The sequence below is a fragment of the Diadema setosum genome, chromosome 19 (assembly GCF_964275005.1).
Source record: "Diadema setosum chromosome 19, eeDiaSeto1, whole genome shotgun sequence".
NCBI lineage: Eukaryota > Metazoa > Echinodermata > Echinoidea > Diadematoida > Diadematidae > Diadema > Diadema setosum.
In genome coordinates, this window is record NC_092703.1 from 10,368,616 (window position 1) to 10,388,462 (window position 19,847).

Consider the following 19,847-nt stretch of genomic DNA (forward strand, 5'->3'; position numbering starts at 1 on the left):
AGTTCATCAGCCGCTCTGTTTGAGTCATACTTTGAACACACTCCTGTGAATCTGTAATGCTGGCTTTAGGATGGCATCGTACAGTTCTGCATTGCCCCGTTGTGATACGTTGTGATTTGTTTTTTATAGGCATGAAAATACTGTGACTTACATGAACGCAACAAAATTTGCTCATACTTCATATCCATCTGCAGTAGAATTTTGGGTGTTTTTTTTTTTTTCAACTTAAAGCCAATTTTCTTACTTGTGTGAGATCGAACTAGGGGAGGTTGACTTCATATGATCTGTGTAGACTCAGTGGTCCTGCTGTGCCATTTTTTGTTTTGTTTTTTTGTTGCTACAAGAGTAAATTGCTCCCATCAATTTTGCCCGTAATAGATTTCCTCTTAATAGTTCATTGTTTCTCTCCCTCCTCACGCACACATTCAGGTTTCGGTACCGTTCCTGCTCAGCAGAACGTCATGGCTCGCGCCGGCTCCGTGCAGTCCTCTCCAGAAAGGTATAAATGAATCTCTTTTTTTCTTCCATGCCACCTTTTTATACTCAGATATTGTCCTGTCATTTCATTGAAAGTTCCCGAGTGATAAGTTTTGGAAAATTGAACAAGTTGTTTGCCTGTGTATTAACCCCATTTTTAGCTTTCAGTTGTTAGAAGGTTTTCTGTGTTATTGTAGAGCACTGATTTTCAACAAGTAACCATGGTGTCTGACAATGAGAAGTTCCAGACAAATATTTAAAAAAAAAGAAGAAAAACCCAACAAACCCAACCAAAAATGGCAATTCTTTTCTAATGGTTAAAACATGAATACATTGCAAATGCAAATAGAATTTTTAGACTCATTGGCCCAAATTCACAAAGGTGGTTTGAATTTTTGTAGACCATAGTTTAAATTCAAATCATGGACTAACAAGCGTGAAATAGGTGTACCTACATGTATGATGTGCATGTTAATGACTGGATGTTTGTTGGCCTATACAGTATGTCAATTGTATTTATGCAGAAGAAATTTGCATAAACAGTGACTTGAATTTAAACCACCTTTGTGAATTCGGGCCTTGGATTGTTTCCAAACTGGCAGAAATGGTCTAAAGAATTGTCATACTGTAGTGATACTAAATTTTATCAGTTTGATGTTTTGCCTGCAATGGAAATGAGAGTATTCAAAGTTTGTATGACACATATTCAATTGAATATTAATTTTATTCCTCTGTACTGTTTTATTTGCAAATAATGATGAATGTACAACTACATTGTAAGTGTAATTATTCTATTGTAGAAACACAACCATCTATCACTGTCAGCAATTTTTCCAGTGAATATTTAACACTCCTCTGTGAATATGCCAGCATCATTTCACGTCATGTGCTCAAGTTGTAACAAATGCTAGAGTTTTGTTGTTGGTGTTATGTGTATATATGTGTGTGTGGAAAAAAGAAGAAAGTGCTAATTCATCATTACGGATCAACATGGAATCTGTGCCCACTAGCATTGTTTCCTTGCCCTCACTGTTGCAGCGAAAAAACCCCAACAAAAACAACAAAAACAAACAAGCGAAAACCACACACACACAAAAACTAACTCACGATGACTCCAAACACCAGGTACTTTAATAGCTACCAGTTTTGTATGATATGAAAAGTGTGTTGCCTTTTGATGGTTTCTCTCTCATACTGTATTTTAATAGAAACTTCTGTCGTCTTGTGCGAGATTCATTGATCTCATTTTGATGAGTGTATTTGATATGCAACAACAGTGGAATGTACACCCATCGTACATGTGTGTGTTTCAAACTTTCCACCATTTGTGCCAGGATGTTTCGGTCCCTGACCCTGGGTGGTTACGGCAGCTCAAGAATGTATTACTACTACCCAAGGTAGCCTTGCTTGGTCTCCCCACTGCACCTTAGTGTACATACAGTGTATACTAGTAGTATATGATCCTTGGCTCACTCTAGTGATGTAATAAGGCAGGGAATTCCCCCTCCCAACGTTCAAGTTAAACTCAATTGGAGAAGAAAAGTCAGAGCAGGCAGATCAGTGATGGTTCCATAGAAATGGGGACAAATCTCAGAACATGATAGAAATTTGAGTTTTCCACATGCATTCAAAATGCACTGCTTTCAAAATGCACTGCTTCCAAACGCAATCCTAGATTCAGAATGCAAAGTCGATGAAGTTGTGGTGATGTTGCTGTATATTTTCCAATGCTTTCCTTTTATATACAGAGAATCATGCAAATTTTGTTTTCATTCACCTTATATATTGAGATCAGTTTTACTTTTTGCACTGTATGAATAATTCTTAAAGAGCTTTGAATACTGCCTGTCAACCAAATTCTTTTCTGAATAATACTAAAAGTACATTTCAGAAATATCAGGAATTTCTGTTGCATTTTGCAGCATTAAAAGATGACAGAAATTGCATCTACCAAAAAGAAGAAAAAAATATTACAAATCCAGGAAGGAAAGAAATGTTGGCTACTGACAGATTAATACAGCAACGCATGCGGGCACTGCATCACTGGATTAAATAGCCAGATTGGTGCATGGATGTTAACATCCTAAGGAGCAGTGGGCGGGGCCTATAGGTTGCACGACAGTGACTGCCATGACTTGAGGATTTGAGGCATCTTGTTGTCTTGGAAACCGCTGTCTGTCATTCTGAAAAAAGAGTAACTCAGAGCAGAACTAGCACAGAATGGTTGCAACCAGCTGTGCTGTTCCCCCCCATCTTAACACACCGCTTTACACTTGGCAGTGGCTGTTCCATCCATTTGACTGACGTTCATCATCCTCCCGCATTCGTTCATCTCAGCAGCTCACTCTCATCAATCATTCATTCCATCAACAAACCATCTCTCATTCCTCATGCAAATCAGGCCATTCACTCTTCCAGATATGGATGAAACGAACAAATTGCTCGCATATATATATACATTTCTGATGAATGATTGAATCGAAACAAAGCTCATGGATGCTCTATGATTTTCTGAGGTATTGAATGCCTAGTTCTGAAGAGTCAAATTGCATATGGTTTAGGATATGAAATGCTGTTTTATTTTTGTTTGTTTTTTGTTTTTTGTTTTTTTGTTTGTACAGACTAGATACTTGTTATGAAGTGTTCAAAAGTCTCTGGACTTTTTGTCTTCATGTGTTTTTGTAGATACATGAACCAGAGAAGGGCTATCCTAATCAAATTCACAATAATAATGATAATAATTAACAGTGCTTTATAACGCATAACACATACACTTGTAGTGCATGTACATGTCCCTATTATATGCACTCAAATGCTACTGTGTAGTGCATTATTAAATGCAACAACAAAAATAAGAAAGAAAGGTCACACGATTATGTGCTTTAACCATTCTTGCTCTGCACAAGACTAACGGTTCCTCTGCCATTTTCTGCAGGGCAAAAGAGCTGTACATTGCTAGGTCATTACTGGCAGAAGAGATTATCTTTTTCTCACTGTAAAATAAGGACAAAAAAAATCATAGCTGTGAGCTATTTTATTTTCAAGGTTTAACATATATCTATATACCACAGTGCTTCATATGGCATTTGCAGTGTAAGCAGATTAACCTGTTGAGGACAGGCTGATTTTGCTGCAACATACATTTCCCATAGACACTTGCCCGAGTACACTCTGGACTCGTCCTCAACGGGTTAAGAAACAGTTTGTCTACTTTTGTTTATTTCATCAGTCTTGCTTGCACATTTTCATCGCCTTTCATTCATGGTTGAATGATCGCCTTATGACTATGCCAGACAGTGAAAAATGATATACTAATACAAATAGATAGTGCATTAGCTCCAAGCCACCATGCATAGTGATCTCTTTGTCATCCGTTTCTTCTTGTTAATGTGGCTGCATCATCTTAAGTTGTGTATCTTTCATCTTCCACTAGCTTAATTTCATATCCCATCTGCAGGCATGGTAGATTTTAGTCTCGGTAACGTTTCATCCGGTATGTCGAGGATGTAGCGTGTGCAACGAACGCCATGTTTCTGTGTGTCACATTGTCGTTCACCTCGACTTTGCTCTTTGCCAAGCAGGGGTAGGTCGTCGTCCATCGGCGGAGAGTGGAGCGTCCCGCACAACTCCAAGCTGAAGTTCACCCAGATGTTCAACACCCAGGACCGGACCAGGAGCGGCTTTCTGACGGGAGCCCAGGCCAGGAATGTCCTGGTCCAGTCGGGGTTGGGCCAGGCACACCTTGCTCAGATCTGGTGAGTTCATACACAGCAGCCAAAATTGCCAAGTCTTTCTGATTATGCATGAGGCTCCCTGAAAACTCTGAAAAAATATATCTTTTAACATCTTGACAAAAGGCTATGAAACCCATTCTGATTTCGGAATAACTTTTTGCACATTGAGTTGCATGTACATACCACACAAGTGTCTCTCTGAGTGCTTCGTGTACAGTTGTAGAACATTCCCTGAGTTGGATGTGTGAGGTACTGTGTGGCAGGCCTCTATATCATTCTTCTAACGTGAAATCCTTCTTTTCGGTTCATGATGTCAGCTTGTGGAGCCAGATGTGCTGAAAAAAATACATTGGTGAAGGTGTTCTGTCATTATGTGAGTCCATAGTGGGATGCTGTACATGCAGTTTTACAGTGGGTTTTGTGCAAGTGATTGCAATTTGTCTTTTTGTAATCTCTTTGACGATTACTATGATGAGCATAACTGAAATAGTACTTCATACTACTGAGTAATCTTAAGTAGATACAGGGGAATAACAAACTCTTTTATCACATGCAGGGGTTTGGCCGATGTTGATAATGATGGGCGACTGACCTGTGAGGAGTTCTGCCTGGCCTTGCACCTGGTGGACATGGTCAAGTCGGGCAAGACACTTCCCCAGACCTTACCGCCGGACCTCGTCCCTCCGTCGTACAGGCGCGGCCGCTCCTCCAGCCTCACAGCAGTGGGGGTGCCCCCGACCCCGGCCCCCGCCCCCGCCATGCCCACCGCTGGCATGATGGCCAGCATGGGTGGCGGTCCAATGGGGTCTGCTCCCCTGGGGCCCACTCCCCTGGGACCAACACCACTGGGTGGGGCCCCCATGGGAGGTGCCCCCATGGGAGGTGCTCCCATGGGGGGAGGTATGATGTGTGGGGTTGGCGTGGGTGCTATGCCAGGCATGCCGGCAATGGGTGGAGGTGTAGGGGGTCTGGCGATGCCCATGTCTCCGTCGATGGCCAAGCAAGGAAGTGTAGATGAGCAGCAGCCCCCAGCTGAGGAGGAGAAGAAGTTTACCCCAGGTAGGGCTCTAGAAGTGATTCATTTCTCTCATTTCACACTGCACAAAATAGTCAGGCTCATGTTGAAATATATAAGTAATCATTTATTTGTACAAAATTTAAACATTCATTTACGTTGTTAGATCGCGTTGGATAATAAAAATTTCAAGCTGAAGTCTTTCTTAGTTTTTCTGCCTTTTTCACCCTGTTAAGACGTGTATGTACATGTATTTTACTAGGTGCTACAAATTGTGAGGATTGAAAGATTCAAATGCACAGTGAGAATATTCATTGTGTGATATTACCATGCCCCAAGTGGTATGGAGCAAAATCCAGACACAAATCATGTGAATTGAAGCTGTTGTCATGAAGAGAAGCGTCCACCTCTGTAAATGGTCCTAAAGTGAGTTGAAGCCTTTTGCCGTTGTCTTGCCAACTTTCAGTGACCTTTGAGGACAGGAAGCGCATGAACTTTGAGAAAGGTCAGCAGGAGTTGGAGAGGAGGAGAGCGGCACTGAGAGAGGTCCAGGAGAGAGAGAAGGTAAGACAAACACAGTTGCCATTGGCAACGGGGTCGCTCAGGAAAAAAAATAAAAGATGGGCGAGGAAACATTCCCTCCATGTTTTCCTTACTAGAGATAGATGAAGTCAGCTCCTTCAAAATGAACATTTAAGGTTTCATCCAGACTCTGAAAGATGCCAAAATGATTTGAAAAAGTTTGTATTAGTTTCTACAACCACATTTATGCAAGTTAGATGCAAATTAGATCCAGTGATGTCATCACTTCGCGAGTCTTCCATGAAAAGGTTGATATTTTTATATATTCATCAACTCACGAGTCTTCCATAAAAAGTTTTATATTTTTATGTATTCATCAAAAAGAGTGAATTTTTATTTTTGTATGAAATCATCCTCGAGTTACAATGACTGAACAGTGAAACAGTGATTGCTGTATGAAGGTGGACTTGTTTTTGTTATATAAAATTTTGTTGTAAAAATAGTAAATAATGATAATAAATTTGTGTCATTGCTTGGTGCACACCAAGCTGTTGTAGGTAATACATGTTTTTAGCTGTTGTAGGTAATACATTGTAATTATCATTTGCTTTGTTTCTTTTTTCTTGTCTTCAGGAGAGGCAGAGAGACCTTGAGAAACAGGAGCAAGAAAGGAAAGAAAGGATAAGGTAACATTTCCTGATTGAATGTACCTGCACTTGTGGTTTTACTTCCCTTGAACACTCTTTCCTATTCAGCGTCGAGCTCTTCAGATGTACTGAACGTCTACAGTATACTTGCAACTCGATCTGAACGGTTCATACTGACAGGCACTATATCCAGCTAATATAAGTGGATTAATGTTTGAATATGCCTGCAATTCCAGCTGAGGTTTCAGATACCACAAAATTGGCCCATTTTTTTGCTTGCTTGAGATTTTAGCTCCAACAACATGTTCCAGCTGTTAATACCATGTTATTGATTGATTGAATGTATATATATGTTTGTACCTGTCACAAAGAACTTTTGCCTTTTTTTTGTTTTGTTTGTTAGATGTATTGAACATCTGTGCTTGAATTTTGATCTGAAGCGTTCTTACTGATAGACAGTTTACAATTTGCTAGTTGAATGTTTGAGTATGCGTAAAGCAACAACTGGGCTTGTAGGAGCCCTGAAATTGGCCCATTTCTGCTCAAGATTTAAAGGACAAGTCCACCTTCATATACATATGGATTGAGTGAATGCAACAATATTAGTAGAACACATCAGTGAAAGTTTGGGAAAATCCGACAATGCGTTCAGAAGTTATTAATTTTTAAAGCATCTGCGCAATCACTGCTGAATGAGGAGACTACTACAACGGTATAAGGAAAATAAAAAGAGAATTTCACAAAACTTTATTTTTTGAATAAAGTACACATTTCCTCGACTCGTTACTGACGTATGTTAAGGGAACTATTATTCCCCTTGCCTTCTGAAAGAGAGAAGTCGAGTGTTCTTTTGTTATGCGAGAAAAGTGAAAATATGAATGTTGAATTTTCTTTATACTTTCTTTATATCGTTGTACTCATGTGACATCACAAGCTATAGTAGTCTTCTCATCCAGCCGTGACTGAGCAGAAACTTCAAAAATTCATAAGTTTTGAACGGATTGTCTGATTTTCCTCAAACTCTCAGTGATGTGCTCTACTGATATTGCTGCATTCACTCAACCCACATCTATGAAGGTGAACTTGTCCTTTATGCTCTAACTCGTGCGTACCATGTGAAAGTCGAATAAGTTGGATCGCATCATTCATCTCTCTCTCTCTCTCTTTCTCTTGCTCTCTCTCTCCCTCACTATCTGTCTATCTCTGTCTCTCTCCCGCTCTCTCTCTCTCTTTTCATCTCTCTCTCTCTCAGGATGGAGCAGGAGAGGAGACGACAGCTGGAGCTGGAGAGACAGATGCAGAAGCAGCGAGAGATCGAGGCCGAGCGGGAGGCCCAGAGGCGGAAGATGGAGGAACAGAGGGAGGTCAGTCAACCCTCACCCATCTCTCTCTCTCTCTCTCTCTCTCTCGTTCTGTCAATCATTGCCAGAATCATGCTCTTTGGGTATAGACCACACTGCACACTGGCACTGGTCTGATGGTCCAGGGCCAGTTAAAAATCACTGTCGGACCAGTAACTTTTTTTTTTCAGGAATAAACCAGTAAAAGATGGAAAAACTGGGTACCTACTGGTCAGACAGACAAGTCGGACCAGTAGAAAAATTGGGTTGGTGCGCAACCCTGGAATAAACCTCCTGATATCCACATGATTATTCAAAGAATGATATAATGCATACATAGTACCTGTGTGGATCATCCACTAAGTCACACTATGCGGTACAGCTAGAGAGGAATATAAGACTAACACAAAAGAAGAATTCTGGGAATTTTATAAGTACATGTATGTAACTTTTGAATAAAAATGTCCCCCCAAAAGTGCAGTTTCACACTAGTTGGCTGAAATGAGTAAAGTAAAGATCAGGGGGCATTTCATGAAGGAACTTGTCAGATAAAATGTCCGACAAGTCAATTATATCCGACAAGTTCAGAGAAATCAGCCAATCAGACTAAAGAATTTCTCAAAACTTGTCGGATATAATTGACTTGTTAGATATTTTATCCGACAAGTTCCTTCATGAAATGCCCCCCAGATCTGTTGTGGTTTTATGGAAGCGGATCTTACATAAGCAAGATGTGGAACTTGAGATGAATACGCTCTATGTTTTCAAGAAAAAGTGTTTAAACACCATCTGATATCATAGATTAACTCTGACAGTACTTCTGGCAACCTTTGCTGGGCACACTTCTTGTACTGTAAAAGTGGATATTTTCGCGCGAGTGATTTTTCGCGCTGGGCTGTGTTAGATGATTTCTGCATGCTTTTAATTCCGCAGAATCAGGACGTGAATTACAGGAACATTCATGTAAGGCCTGCAAAAATATTTGTGTGCTTTTATTTTTTCGTGCTAGCTTCTGGTTCCGTGAAATGCGCGAAAAATTCCATACCATGGAAATTTCCACTTTTACAGTAGTTGAGACCAGTATTCCTCAAAGGGTTGCAGATCCAAAAAGGTTTAATGTTGTTGTGTACAAGAAAGGAAAATTCGTCACACTATGGTTGGTGACACTGTGCTACTTTGTGTGATTAAACATTTTTCTCACTGCGGTTGGTGACACTGTGCTGCTTATGTGATTAAAAATTAATCTCACTATGGTTGGTGACACTGTGCTGCTTTGTGTGATTAAATATTCATCTCACTATGGTTGGTGACACTGTGCTGCTTATGTGATTAAACATTAATCTCGCTATGGCTGATGACACTGTGCTGCTTGTGCGATTAAAAATTTATCTCGCTGTGGTTGATGACACTGTGCTGCTTGTGTGATTAAATCTGCTCTTCCAGGCTGCCAGGAGGGAGCTTGAGCGGCAGCGCCAGCTAGAGATCGAGCGACAGAAGAGACAAGAGCTGGAAGCCAAGAGGATAAAGTCACAGGAGGAAGTCTGCCACCTGAAAGCCACCAGCAAGACGCTAGCCTGTGAGATAGAAACTCTGGTGAGCCTTCCCGTATTGTTGGTCGGTTGAATACTGTAACACGGGGAATGTTCACGTGCATTTTGATTTCGCGAATTTCACGAGAGCCAAGATTCGTGAAATTAAAATACATGGGAAAGTTCTTGTCTACACTATATACACATTGAATGTTAGAGGCAACTCGCGAAAATTTCATGCCGTGAAGAAGGCCGTCGGCTCCAATTCGCGAAAATTTCATGCTGCAAATATATTGTGTTTTACAGTGTGTGGTCAACCCCGCCTAGGTCAATCTTGAAGAGAAATTTGTTTCTAGTACTCATCTGACCTTGCTCACAAAATTGATACATTTGATTCCAGCATTCAGACCTGTGACAAACTTATCAAAATCCCACATCAGTTCTTCCGGCTAATATGCACAGAAACTTCAGGGCTGCAGGACTGCTGTTCCTCTACTTGATAGTAAAGTGTCTGTGTTTAATAGGCACTGAACATAACACAATAACGATAGTTCCAAAGACCCAATATTTACGTAAATCACACGCTTTTGCTGCTGGAGATTGATTCTGATAAACGTATGTTTGTTCAACATGAAATTCACCCCTGTGCTTACTGCACCTGCCAACCATTCCCTTGTAACATGGACATTACAATTTCATAGGAAAGAAGAAGCTCCTTCATTCAACTTCTGTTCCTATTTAGTTGTCAGCACCTGCTAATTGTGATATATGGGAGATGGATGAAAATTCCTATGTTTGCATTACTTTCTCCCAGTTATTCTTATTTACTGAATTGTAGGGTTAGGAGGTATATGATATCAACCTTTCAAATCTTTCCACTTTTGTAGTCCTGTATGTTTTATCTGTCCCGTCTTTCCTCAAATTTTGTTCAAATTTCAGGAGGACAAGAAGAACGAGCTGAACAAGAAGATCAACGAGAGCAACGGCTTCGTCAAGGAGCACCAGACCTCCATCATCCTCCTGTCTCAGAACCGGGACGCCAAGGTGGCGGAGATCGACCAGCTGCAGCAGAAAATCCAGGTGTGCAACTTTGAAGTCTGTCTTGTCTTGAGCCACAGTCTTAAAGGGATGGTATAGTTTTGATTGAGAAGGGGCTTCAGGTTTCCAACATATTTTGATGATGATTTTTTTTTTAGATAATGAGAAATCTCTCATGAAATGTGAAAGAGCATATACTTCTAAGAGGAATTCAAAGTTTATTTGATGAATATTGGTTGTAAAATGGCTGAGATATCCAAAACAAAGCAACCTGTATAAAAGATTAAACCGCCTTTTACTAGGATTGCTTTATTTGACTGTTTTTGGACATCTTAATCATCAAAGTATAAATGTAGCTGTACAGTCAAATCGTTCGTGAGTGTTGATTATCAGGGGAGCTGTTGTGATTGTGCTGCTAAGAGTATGGGGATAAGACCACAGGCTTCTATGCATGCATGGCGTTCAAGTCCCGGCTCAGCTATAGGATCTAGTACCCTATGGCAAGACACTTTATCTTCATAGCCAAGTCTCTCGGAGGAGACTCAAAGTCATTGGTCCTGTGTGTAGGAGAGTCACACCTTATGCATGTAAAAGAACCCATGTTACCTCTCTGGTATAAAAGAGCAGGGAAAAATCCTTGTGAAGTGGTCAAAGCACACACACACACACACACACACACACACACACACACACACACACACACACACACACAAAATGGTTGATATACTAGGGTGATGATTCATATGGGTCACAGTCACTAAGTTGACTCTTTGCTGACTTGGCTTTGTGCAAAAGTGATATATTTTGTGTGTTCTGTTTCATTTTGTCTCTGTTAACATATCATACTATCAATGATAATGTGTCAACACAAACCAAAAGCAAACTTCTATCTTACTTGATCGAGCAGTTAGAACAAATTACTACGTAAACTCACAGAAATGTACACATGATGCCTGGTGTGTATGACCTTACAATTTAGGAGAAGGGTGTAGTAGAGACTGTATCCTCATACAGTAAAGAGGGGGAAGATAGAAAGCAGTGATAGAGGACTAACTCTGACTTGACCTTTGACCCATGACAGGAGCTGAGACAATTCAAGCAGCAGAGGGCCCAGCAGAAAGAAGAGCTTCAAGTGCAGGCCAAGAAGCTCAACATCAATCTACAAGTCTGTAAGTTATCAATGCCTACCTTCAGCACGTAGACACACAGAGATCTTTTCAGAGATATTTGATATGTTACAAAAATGCTCTTGTTGGCGAATTTTTAAACGAACTATACCCTTTTCAGTTACTTGTGCATTTTTGGCCAGCTCCTGGCCCGAGCTAAATTGGCCCGCGCCAAGCAGTAAAAATTGCGTTCAGTAACTATACTTTTACGATGACCCATTCACGAACTCGGCCACGTAAGGGATAACTACCATCATGGTAAATGAATGCGTGCTGCGGCGGAGGCACAGCCAGGTAATTGTGACCTTTGACCATACAAGGAATTTTGGCCCGAGCTTGGTGCTGCTACCTTTCATAAACTCTTTGATCAGCACCAGGCCCGAGCCTGGCCCGCGCCTGGTGCTAGGCTGCAGCAGCGCCAAAATAGTCCGCACCTGGCGTGGGCCACTTTGGCCCAACCCATTCATAAACTCAACATTTTATGACTTAGCTCGGGCCTGACCCGAGCCAGGAGAGTTACTGAAAGGGGTACTAGGTTTTTTAAATGCTGAAGTTGGCCCAGGGCAAACACATGAATTGTGAAAGGGTCCACATTGTACATGCATGATGACCTGCTTTGAAAGCATGGGTCCATCTTGTGACATCTCAGTGTGATAAAGATGGTTCTGTGGCCTGTCTCTTTATTCCCACACCCAAAGCGGACACTTACGCTGCCGTGATGACAAGTTACAGCAACAAGCAGAAGACCCTGGAGAAGTTGAAGGAGGCCCTCCGCGACGTCGAGAAGAAGACGGCGCAGAGCTTGCAGGATACAGACAGTAATCACTCCAAACTTTCGGTGAGTTTACTGGAACCTTTGCCCGCGCACGACTTGGTGATTAATCTGGTGTTGTTGGCATATTGCGAAAATCTGTGTGAGAATACCCCCCAAATAGTGTTGTTGTTTTGTTGTTGTTGTTGTTGTTTTTTTAAATTGGCATCTGCATTCAGTGGCTGAGATGTATGGTTAGCTAATTTCTGCACATCTGGATCATGAGCACTGTGTGTCAAGTATGACAGAATCATGCGGGGTCATTCAGCTCTGAGGAGTCACTGGTTCGTTATTTGCACTAGATACTAGTGCTACATTGTAGACGGAACATTTGAAGAGAATATGCGTTGATTTCAACTAGCTCATGACTTCTATAAATTAGGATCATGACAACTACTTACATGACACAGATTATGGTATTATTTCATGCATGCAGAGTGTGGGCACAAGCATAATGAGATATGTAGTGAGTGTGTTACATATCAACGATGCATAGATTTGAATCCAATGCATGGTAATAAGCTCAATAGCAGTACAGCAAAGTACGGTCTAGGAATCCTGTTTTTCTCTCTTGAGAGATACAGGTTGTAGTACTAATGGTTCTGTTCAAGAATTGACCGTTGTTAGTTTGGCTGCTGTAATAAGAAAACAGATGCTTTCATTTGCACTGAGCATAGTGGATATCTTAATATGCAGATGTGCCAGCTGTTACTTCTGTGCAGTATTTTGTATCTTCCTTTTTTTTTGCCAGAAATACTCCAGGTTTTTACAATAAATACTGTTGATCCCAAATTGTATTTTTACACATGCCTAATATACTTATTTTTTTTTTCACCAAAAATATAACTTTTTAGCCCTAAGAATACTGAAATCTTGTTAACAAGGTTGGCATTCCTGCCATTGTTACATTCAGAGTGTGAAAGTGACACAAGCCATAGTTTGACAACAGAGACACAAATTATTGATTGATTTTGTTCTTATATCCTTTGTCTTCCCCCCACCCACCCTCCACATTGCAGGACTTGAAGGCAAGCCTGGCCAGGGAGCAGGGGGAGCTTGACCAACTAAAGAGGGCGTACCAGACCAAGATGGCCGACTACCAGAGGACCAAGAAACGTCTGGAGGAGGAGAAGAGGCAGGCCCTCGTCAAGCAGTCCGTGGCTCAGAATCGGGAGAACGAGAGAATCAAGTGAGGAGGGAAAAAAATGTTTTTTTCTTGTTCTGTTTTTTCCCACGCCTCATTGCGGGAGTGTTGTCTGCGAGCTGACATAAGATTTTGGCTTGAGATCGTTCTTTTAAAAGTGCCTTTTTTAGCTCACCTCGGCTAGAATCTCAAGTGGTGTCTGGCAATCATTTATCATCTGGTGTACATTGTTCATAAACTTTTTACGTATTAAGATTTTTCTTTGCAAATATCATAACAGATTTTCAACTAAACTTGGCAGGTAGCATCCCAAGGGGGATAGGATCTTAATTTGTTCAAAATATTAATGGGCACCATGTACTACCCCCACCCCTCCCCTCCCCTCCCACCCCCAAATTAAAGAATCTTAAAAAAATAAGTAAATAATAATAACTTCTTAAAAACCAGAAATATTGTGAGAAATACATCAGTGAATGTATCCCAGCTGTTGCATTAATCATATACATGTATATGTTTTCAGTACTGCTGTGTGGGACCAAAAGTGGAGGTTTCAGTGAAATTTGTTGGTGTCCAAAATCCCTCTCTGCAATTCTTTACTCCTCAACAAGTAATATGGGGCTGTTAGACCTAATCCATGCTGTCTAATGAATTTCGCTCTTATAAGCGTGGTATCAACTTGAATGGCTCTGTTGGGAAAGTAGTTTTATTCTGTGTGTATGCATAGTTTGTATGTGTTTGTAGGACCTGGCAATGTACGCATATCAGGGCAATTTCCCCCAAGAACAATTGTCGCTCGACTAAATACTGGTTAATGATAAGGTTAAAGATTAGGGTTAGGGTTAGACTTTTGGTTAGGGTTAGGATTAGGTTGAGGATTAGGATTAGGGTTAGGGTCGGGGGAAGGGTCTGGAGTAATTGTCCTGGGGGTAATTGCCCTAGACCCTTGAAGATGTGTAATAGCCTCGGTCCAAGGCTGTGAAGCAAAATGGTGGGTCATGCTACTGTATGTTAAATGTCTCTTGCTCTCCCCCCCCCCCCCCACCCCAGACAGGAAACGTTGCACAAGAAAAAAGAAGAGGAGGAGAAGCAGAAGAAGTCCCAGCAGTTTGAGGCCATCAGGATAGCCCAGCAGCAGGCCGAGAGAGAGAAGGGGAGAAAGGAGGAGGAGCAGAAGAAGAAAGGGGAGGAGAAATCAACAACAAGTGCAAATAATATTGATCCCTTTGCTGCATTTGGTGAGTCTGTGATGTCACATTTTCATTCTAATGCTAAACTAGAAAAGCACTCTGAGAGCGCACTAGACCTCCGCCAAGCATGTAGCTGATTTTCCTTCACTGAACTTGTTCTTCGATAGAGATATCAGTGATTTCCACCCATACGTACTTATAGCATTGTGTGCTGAAAGTCGCCCGATTTCCCAATATAGAAGCCTTTGTTACGTCATAAACCCTCAGCTGCAAGGCGCGCCTTGCCCTAGCAGAAACTAGAACATGCACTTTAGTGCGCGCATGCAAACCTCAAATACGCGCAGCCTGAACTCCCAAGTTCAGTTACCCTACCTACCAAAATACCACAAAAACAAAAACAAAAAACAAATAAAAAAACCTTCATAAATTCCCCAAATATTCTCAGATTACTACCAAAAGTTAATCGTTTGTTACTTGTGTCATTCTAAACCTTTCCTGCAAGTTTCATCCAAATCCGTTAACTACTTTTTGAGTTATTTTGCACACGGACAAACAAACAAACAAACTAACGAACAAACACACAAACCAACGGTAACGAAAGCATAAACTCCTCCCTTGGCGGAGGTAATTACAGTTCACTAAGCAGCGAGAAAGGCAACATTAAACAAGTGAATTACATATATGAACTTCTTGGTACACGTAGTTGAGTGAATTGCGTCTTGATACTGCAGCCAATACTCTGGCTGTTTGTGTGTCCCCTTTGCGACCTTCAAAATCAGATTCCTTTCATAAGGCTGGTATTTTGGAAAGATACATGTAGGTAATTCACACCTTTCCTCAAAGTAATAAAACTGTAAACTTCTTTATGTTGGAGGAGATAATAAATACTAGAAATTACCAGTGAACTTATTCAGACCCTGAAAAAAAAAAAATTGGACCATTTTTCTTGGTACAAAAAGGGAGCGTACTCTCAAATAACATCAGTAAACATGGGGTTAATTTTATATCTTTGAAAAGAAACTCTGAGGTGTATTCTACTGTGAGATTTCATACGAGATGTTAGGAGACCTTATTCTTCAACCAAGCAAATTTTGAGGCATTTGCAAAAGGGGTATGCCTCAAGGTGTTCCAGATTTGTGCCCAAGGTAGAACTGTACACATTGAATGTAATGTTGCATTTTCTTATCAGTCCTGTGACACCTCATTCCCATAGGTATAAGTGTAGCTATAGGCATTATTTCCTGTAGTGTGTCAGTTTGAGACTGTACTCTAGTAATGGCACCCTGCAAACGCACGCTGATTGTTATCGGGCGAGGAGGATGGCTCGAATGTCATTTCCTGTTTTCATTTCGTGAGCGGAAGCGTCAGCACTCCAAACCTCTTTGTACTTTCAGAAAGGAAACTCAAACAATTTTTCTGTGCGAAGAAGCCAAAATATTATCCTTCTTTCTACCAAGAGCTTCACTCTTTTCTAATCCAGATAACTCAGAGATAGGACAGAAATGCTCACAAGGAAATGAAAGTGAAGGAGGCAAGAAGTCTGTTTCCCCTCACTTGTATTTCCCAGGCCATCAATTTTCAGATTTGCTTTAACTCATGTCCTCTCAGTGAAGTTATTAACATAACTGGCTTTTGTGGGTGATATTGTTCATATTTTGTTTTTCCTGTCAAGTTTCAGTCTCAAAACCAGAAGCCTTGGATGATATCAAAGTACAACTTGGGTCTTTCGTCAGTATATATTCAGAGGTTATCTCACCATCGAAGCCCATGTCTAGTTTTGGAAAAAAACAATCCCCATTCTCCAGTAATAAAATAACTGCAAACTTTCCTTTTCACATCACAATCGCAACAAAAAGAACCATATGACTGACATATACTTTGCAAAGTAGTTAAATGCTGGTCAGTTTCTATTAGTATTACATTCTCATCAAGTTACACTTCAACAGCACTGGGACTTGTGAGTCTAAGCAAACAGCACTGGGACTTGTGAGTCTAAGCAATGAAGATATTACCATGAAGGGACTAGTATGATATGACTTTTTTAAATACAATTTTGTACTGGCTGCTGCCTTCATTTTCTAAGGTCAATCTTCTTGCAGTTGTGGCAGCTGTTCCTCATCCCAATTAGAATATTGTAATCGACTCGCATTCGTTTTATTTGCGTGCAGGATCAAGTGCCAATGACCCCTTTGCATCAGCGTTTGATAGTAAGTATGAGCGATGTTGTTGGTGCTTTTTCTCTGTGTATTCATTGATATTTGCCATCACACCCCAGGTGCTGAAGATTTTGTATTAAGACAACAAGAATATGGAAGTGGTATGTTAATGATAATTCTTTGTACATTGGAATCTGTGAGAAGATGATATGCTTTATATATAACACTTTAGCTTGTGCTTATCTCAAGTATAGAGCTGTAAGTAGAAACACTGAATAAACTAGACACTGTACTGTAAAGAGAGTTTGATAATAAGATGGTCATGCCGTTTAGAAAATAAAATGCAATCATTCCTCATTTCAAATTTTGCTCTTCCTGGTACAGATGGTGCGTCAACAACATCCAAAGATCCAAATGACCCATTTGCTGCATTTTCAGGTGAGACTTCTGTCATTCTGATTTTATTTGCAAACTGGCAATTTTGCTAGTGCGGGAATCGCCCTCTTTTGTAAATGCCTTGACCATAACTGGAGGACTAAGACCCCGTTTACAGTGCGAGGCTCTGCCGCGGCCGAGCCCGCCTTCATTTCAGTGTAAGCGCGCAAAAGGCCAAATGCGGGACCAAAATTGGCCACGCATTTGGCCACGCTCTGGGGGTGGTCTCGGCCGTGGCCGAGCCCGGCCTTTTCTCAGTGTAAACGCAAACTGGGCCAAATGCGCGGCCAATTTTAGTCTGGCTTCCAAACCCTCTGCCCGTACTATTTCGTTATTCAGGATATTAACCCCCTCAACGTTGAAAACTAGTATAGTTTAAGGTGGTTTTGTCCTGCAAAGGATTTTTCCTTCGGCAAAGGCCTTTGCCCGAACAGCGACTCCGTCGCCACAGAATCCAGTTGGCAAAGGGTCTGAAAACCAGACTATACCAAATTGCGTTTGTTTACAAGCAGAGCGCCACTACGACAAAATATTGAAAGGTTTGAATTTAAAGCGTGGCCGAGCCCGGCAGTGTAAACTGACAAAGTTCCGGGGCTCAGTCCCGCAATTGAGGCTGGGCTCGGCCCAGCCCCGCACTGTAAACGGGGTCTAATACTACAGTGTGTGCTTCATCCAATAATGATTGGATGTATGCATGATTGCATCTGCAGGTGGTGGTGCAACAACAACAACAACGGCATCGTCCAGTGATCCAAGTGATCCCTTCGCTGCATTCTCAGGTGAAAGTAACCTCCACTCTCACTTCTTAAAGGTGGCGTTAATCACCTGTTTATATTCATGTGGTTGATTCATGATATTACAAGTGAAAATGAAGATGACATGACTTTCACACCCCATTGCAAAGTGTTGTATATTGTTTGATTGACTTACGTAGCATGAAAATGATTTGTTCTACTATAATATCATATGCAGTGTGTTGCATGTCTCCTTGAACTTGAACAATAAAGAAGAAAAAAAAATCACTTTTTCACGAAAAGAGGCAGACACTTCAATAGTAAGTTGCTCTGATGGCATTTTGTTTCATGTACAACTACATAGATCTGCATGAGACTGGCAACTTTGTTGACAAACATAAAATGACTAAAAGATGGTACCAAATGGCCAACAGGTGTTGTAGAGAGGTCTTTGATACCATAGACCGTAACATACTACTTCACAAATTATCACATTATGGTATCGGAGGAGAGGCCTTGGAGTGGTTGAGTTACCTTACTAATCGAAAACAATTTGTATTTATTAACGGTCACGCATCGACTATGAAAAATGTTAACTGTGGTGTTCCTCAAGGAAGCTTAGTAGGTCCCCTTTTATTTATTCTTTACGTCAATGATACAATGTATGTCAAATTCTTCGAGCATCCTCTCTTTCTTTTTATTTGCTGATGATACTAATGTGTTTTTATCTGATTCCGACTCTGATCGATTAATTGATACTTTAAACAGTGAATTAATGAAGTTACTTCAGTGGATAAGAGTGAACACATTGTCAATAAATTTGCAAAAAACAAAATGAATACTGTTCAGTAATTCGCTGGAAAATTTACCGAGAAATATTTTCCTGGAAGACACGGTCATAGAAGAAGTCTCTTCCATCAAGTTTCTAGGTTTGATTCTGGACAATAAACTCACCTGGGATTTGCATATATGATTCTGTATGTCGTTTTATTTCAAGGAATATAGGTATTATAAACAAAGTTAAATTTTATCTTCCAAAAAATGTACTTTTTATGTTATACTCTACTTTGATACCACCTTACCTAAACTATGAGATGCTCGCATGGGGAAACACTTTTTTCTACTTATACAGAAAGAATATTATTATTACTGAAAAAAAACTCTTCGTATCATTTGTCATTAATCGTGGAGAAGTCATACTAATGATTTTGTTTCATGAAAATAATATTTTGACAATTTATGACCTCTACCGTTTGTAATTGGGACAATTCATGTATAAAGTCACCAACGATTCTCTTCCCTTTGTGTTTGATTCCATGTTTTTAAAGAATGAAACTGTTCATGCATTAGCCTTTGACTAGGACGGCATTTGCAAAATCTTTATTCTCCTTTTCTGGACCAAAATTCTGGAATTCTCTTGATAATAATATAAAAGAAGCTTTAAGTTTTAATACTTTTTCTTTAAAGTTAAAGAATTATTTAAAAACTTCGTATGCAACATAATAATTCACCCTTTTTTCTCTTTACTTTTGATTTCCAAAATTGTTGTTGCTTCTGTAATCTCACTACTCTTTGTTCATCAGCGAGCCCGTGCTTCTGTGCCTCCAGTGCCCTGTTTATGACCCACCATTTCCCTCCCCCCCCCCCCCCCCCCCCCCCCGTCCACCTCGGACTTACTACCTTCCTCACTATCTTTCCATCCTCTCATCAATTTTTCCTTACAAGAGAGCCGCCTTGTGTTTGTTAATGTGTGTCCGTATGTGTGCATGTATGTGTGTATTACTCTGTCTTTTTTTTTTTTTTTTTTTTTTAACTACCGCTTAGGGAAATTGTATTTCTTTTTTTATGCCTCCGCCACGAAGTGGTGCCGGAGGCATTATGTTTTCGGGTTGTCCGTCCGTACGTCCGTCCA

General features: G+C 40.6%; 1 protein-coding gene across 1 annotated transcript in view; it reads left to right on the top strand.

Annotated features, from left to right (window-relative positions):
* Positions 1 to 19,847, top strand: part of LOC140243001 (intersectin-1-like) — an 84,716-nt gene that overhangs the window by 17,933 nt on the left and 46,936 nt on the right. The window contains exons 7-21 of the mRNA XM_072322741.1: positions 430 to 499; positions 4,059 to 4,232; positions 4,768 to 5,270; positions 5,693 to 5,790; positions 6,382 to 6,434; positions 7,648 to 7,759; positions 9,179 to 9,328; positions 10,204 to 10,344; positions 11,384 to 11,471; positions 12,167 to 12,306; positions 13,299 to 13,468; positions 14,471 to 14,658; positions 16,779 to 16,817; positions 17,151 to 17,204; positions 17,912 to 17,980. Coding sequence (XP_072178842.1) covers positions 430 to 499; positions 4,059 to 4,232; positions 4,768 to 5,270; positions 5,693 to 5,790; positions 6,382 to 6,434; positions 7,648 to 7,759; positions 9,179 to 9,328; positions 10,204 to 10,344; positions 11,384 to 11,471; positions 12,167 to 12,306; positions 13,299 to 13,468; positions 14,471 to 14,658; positions 16,779 to 16,817; positions 17,151 to 17,204; positions 17,912 to 17,980 — 2,049 coding nt within the window. The remainder of the gene's footprint in view (positions 1 to 429; positions 500 to 4,058; positions 4,233 to 4,767; positions 5,271 to 5,692; positions 5,791 to 6,381; positions 6,435 to 7,647; positions 7,760 to 9,178; positions 9,329 to 10,203; positions 10,345 to 11,383; positions 11,472 to 12,166; positions 12,307 to 13,298; positions 13,469 to 14,470; positions 14,659 to 16,778; positions 16,818 to 17,150; positions 17,205 to 17,911; positions 17,981 to 19,847) is intronic.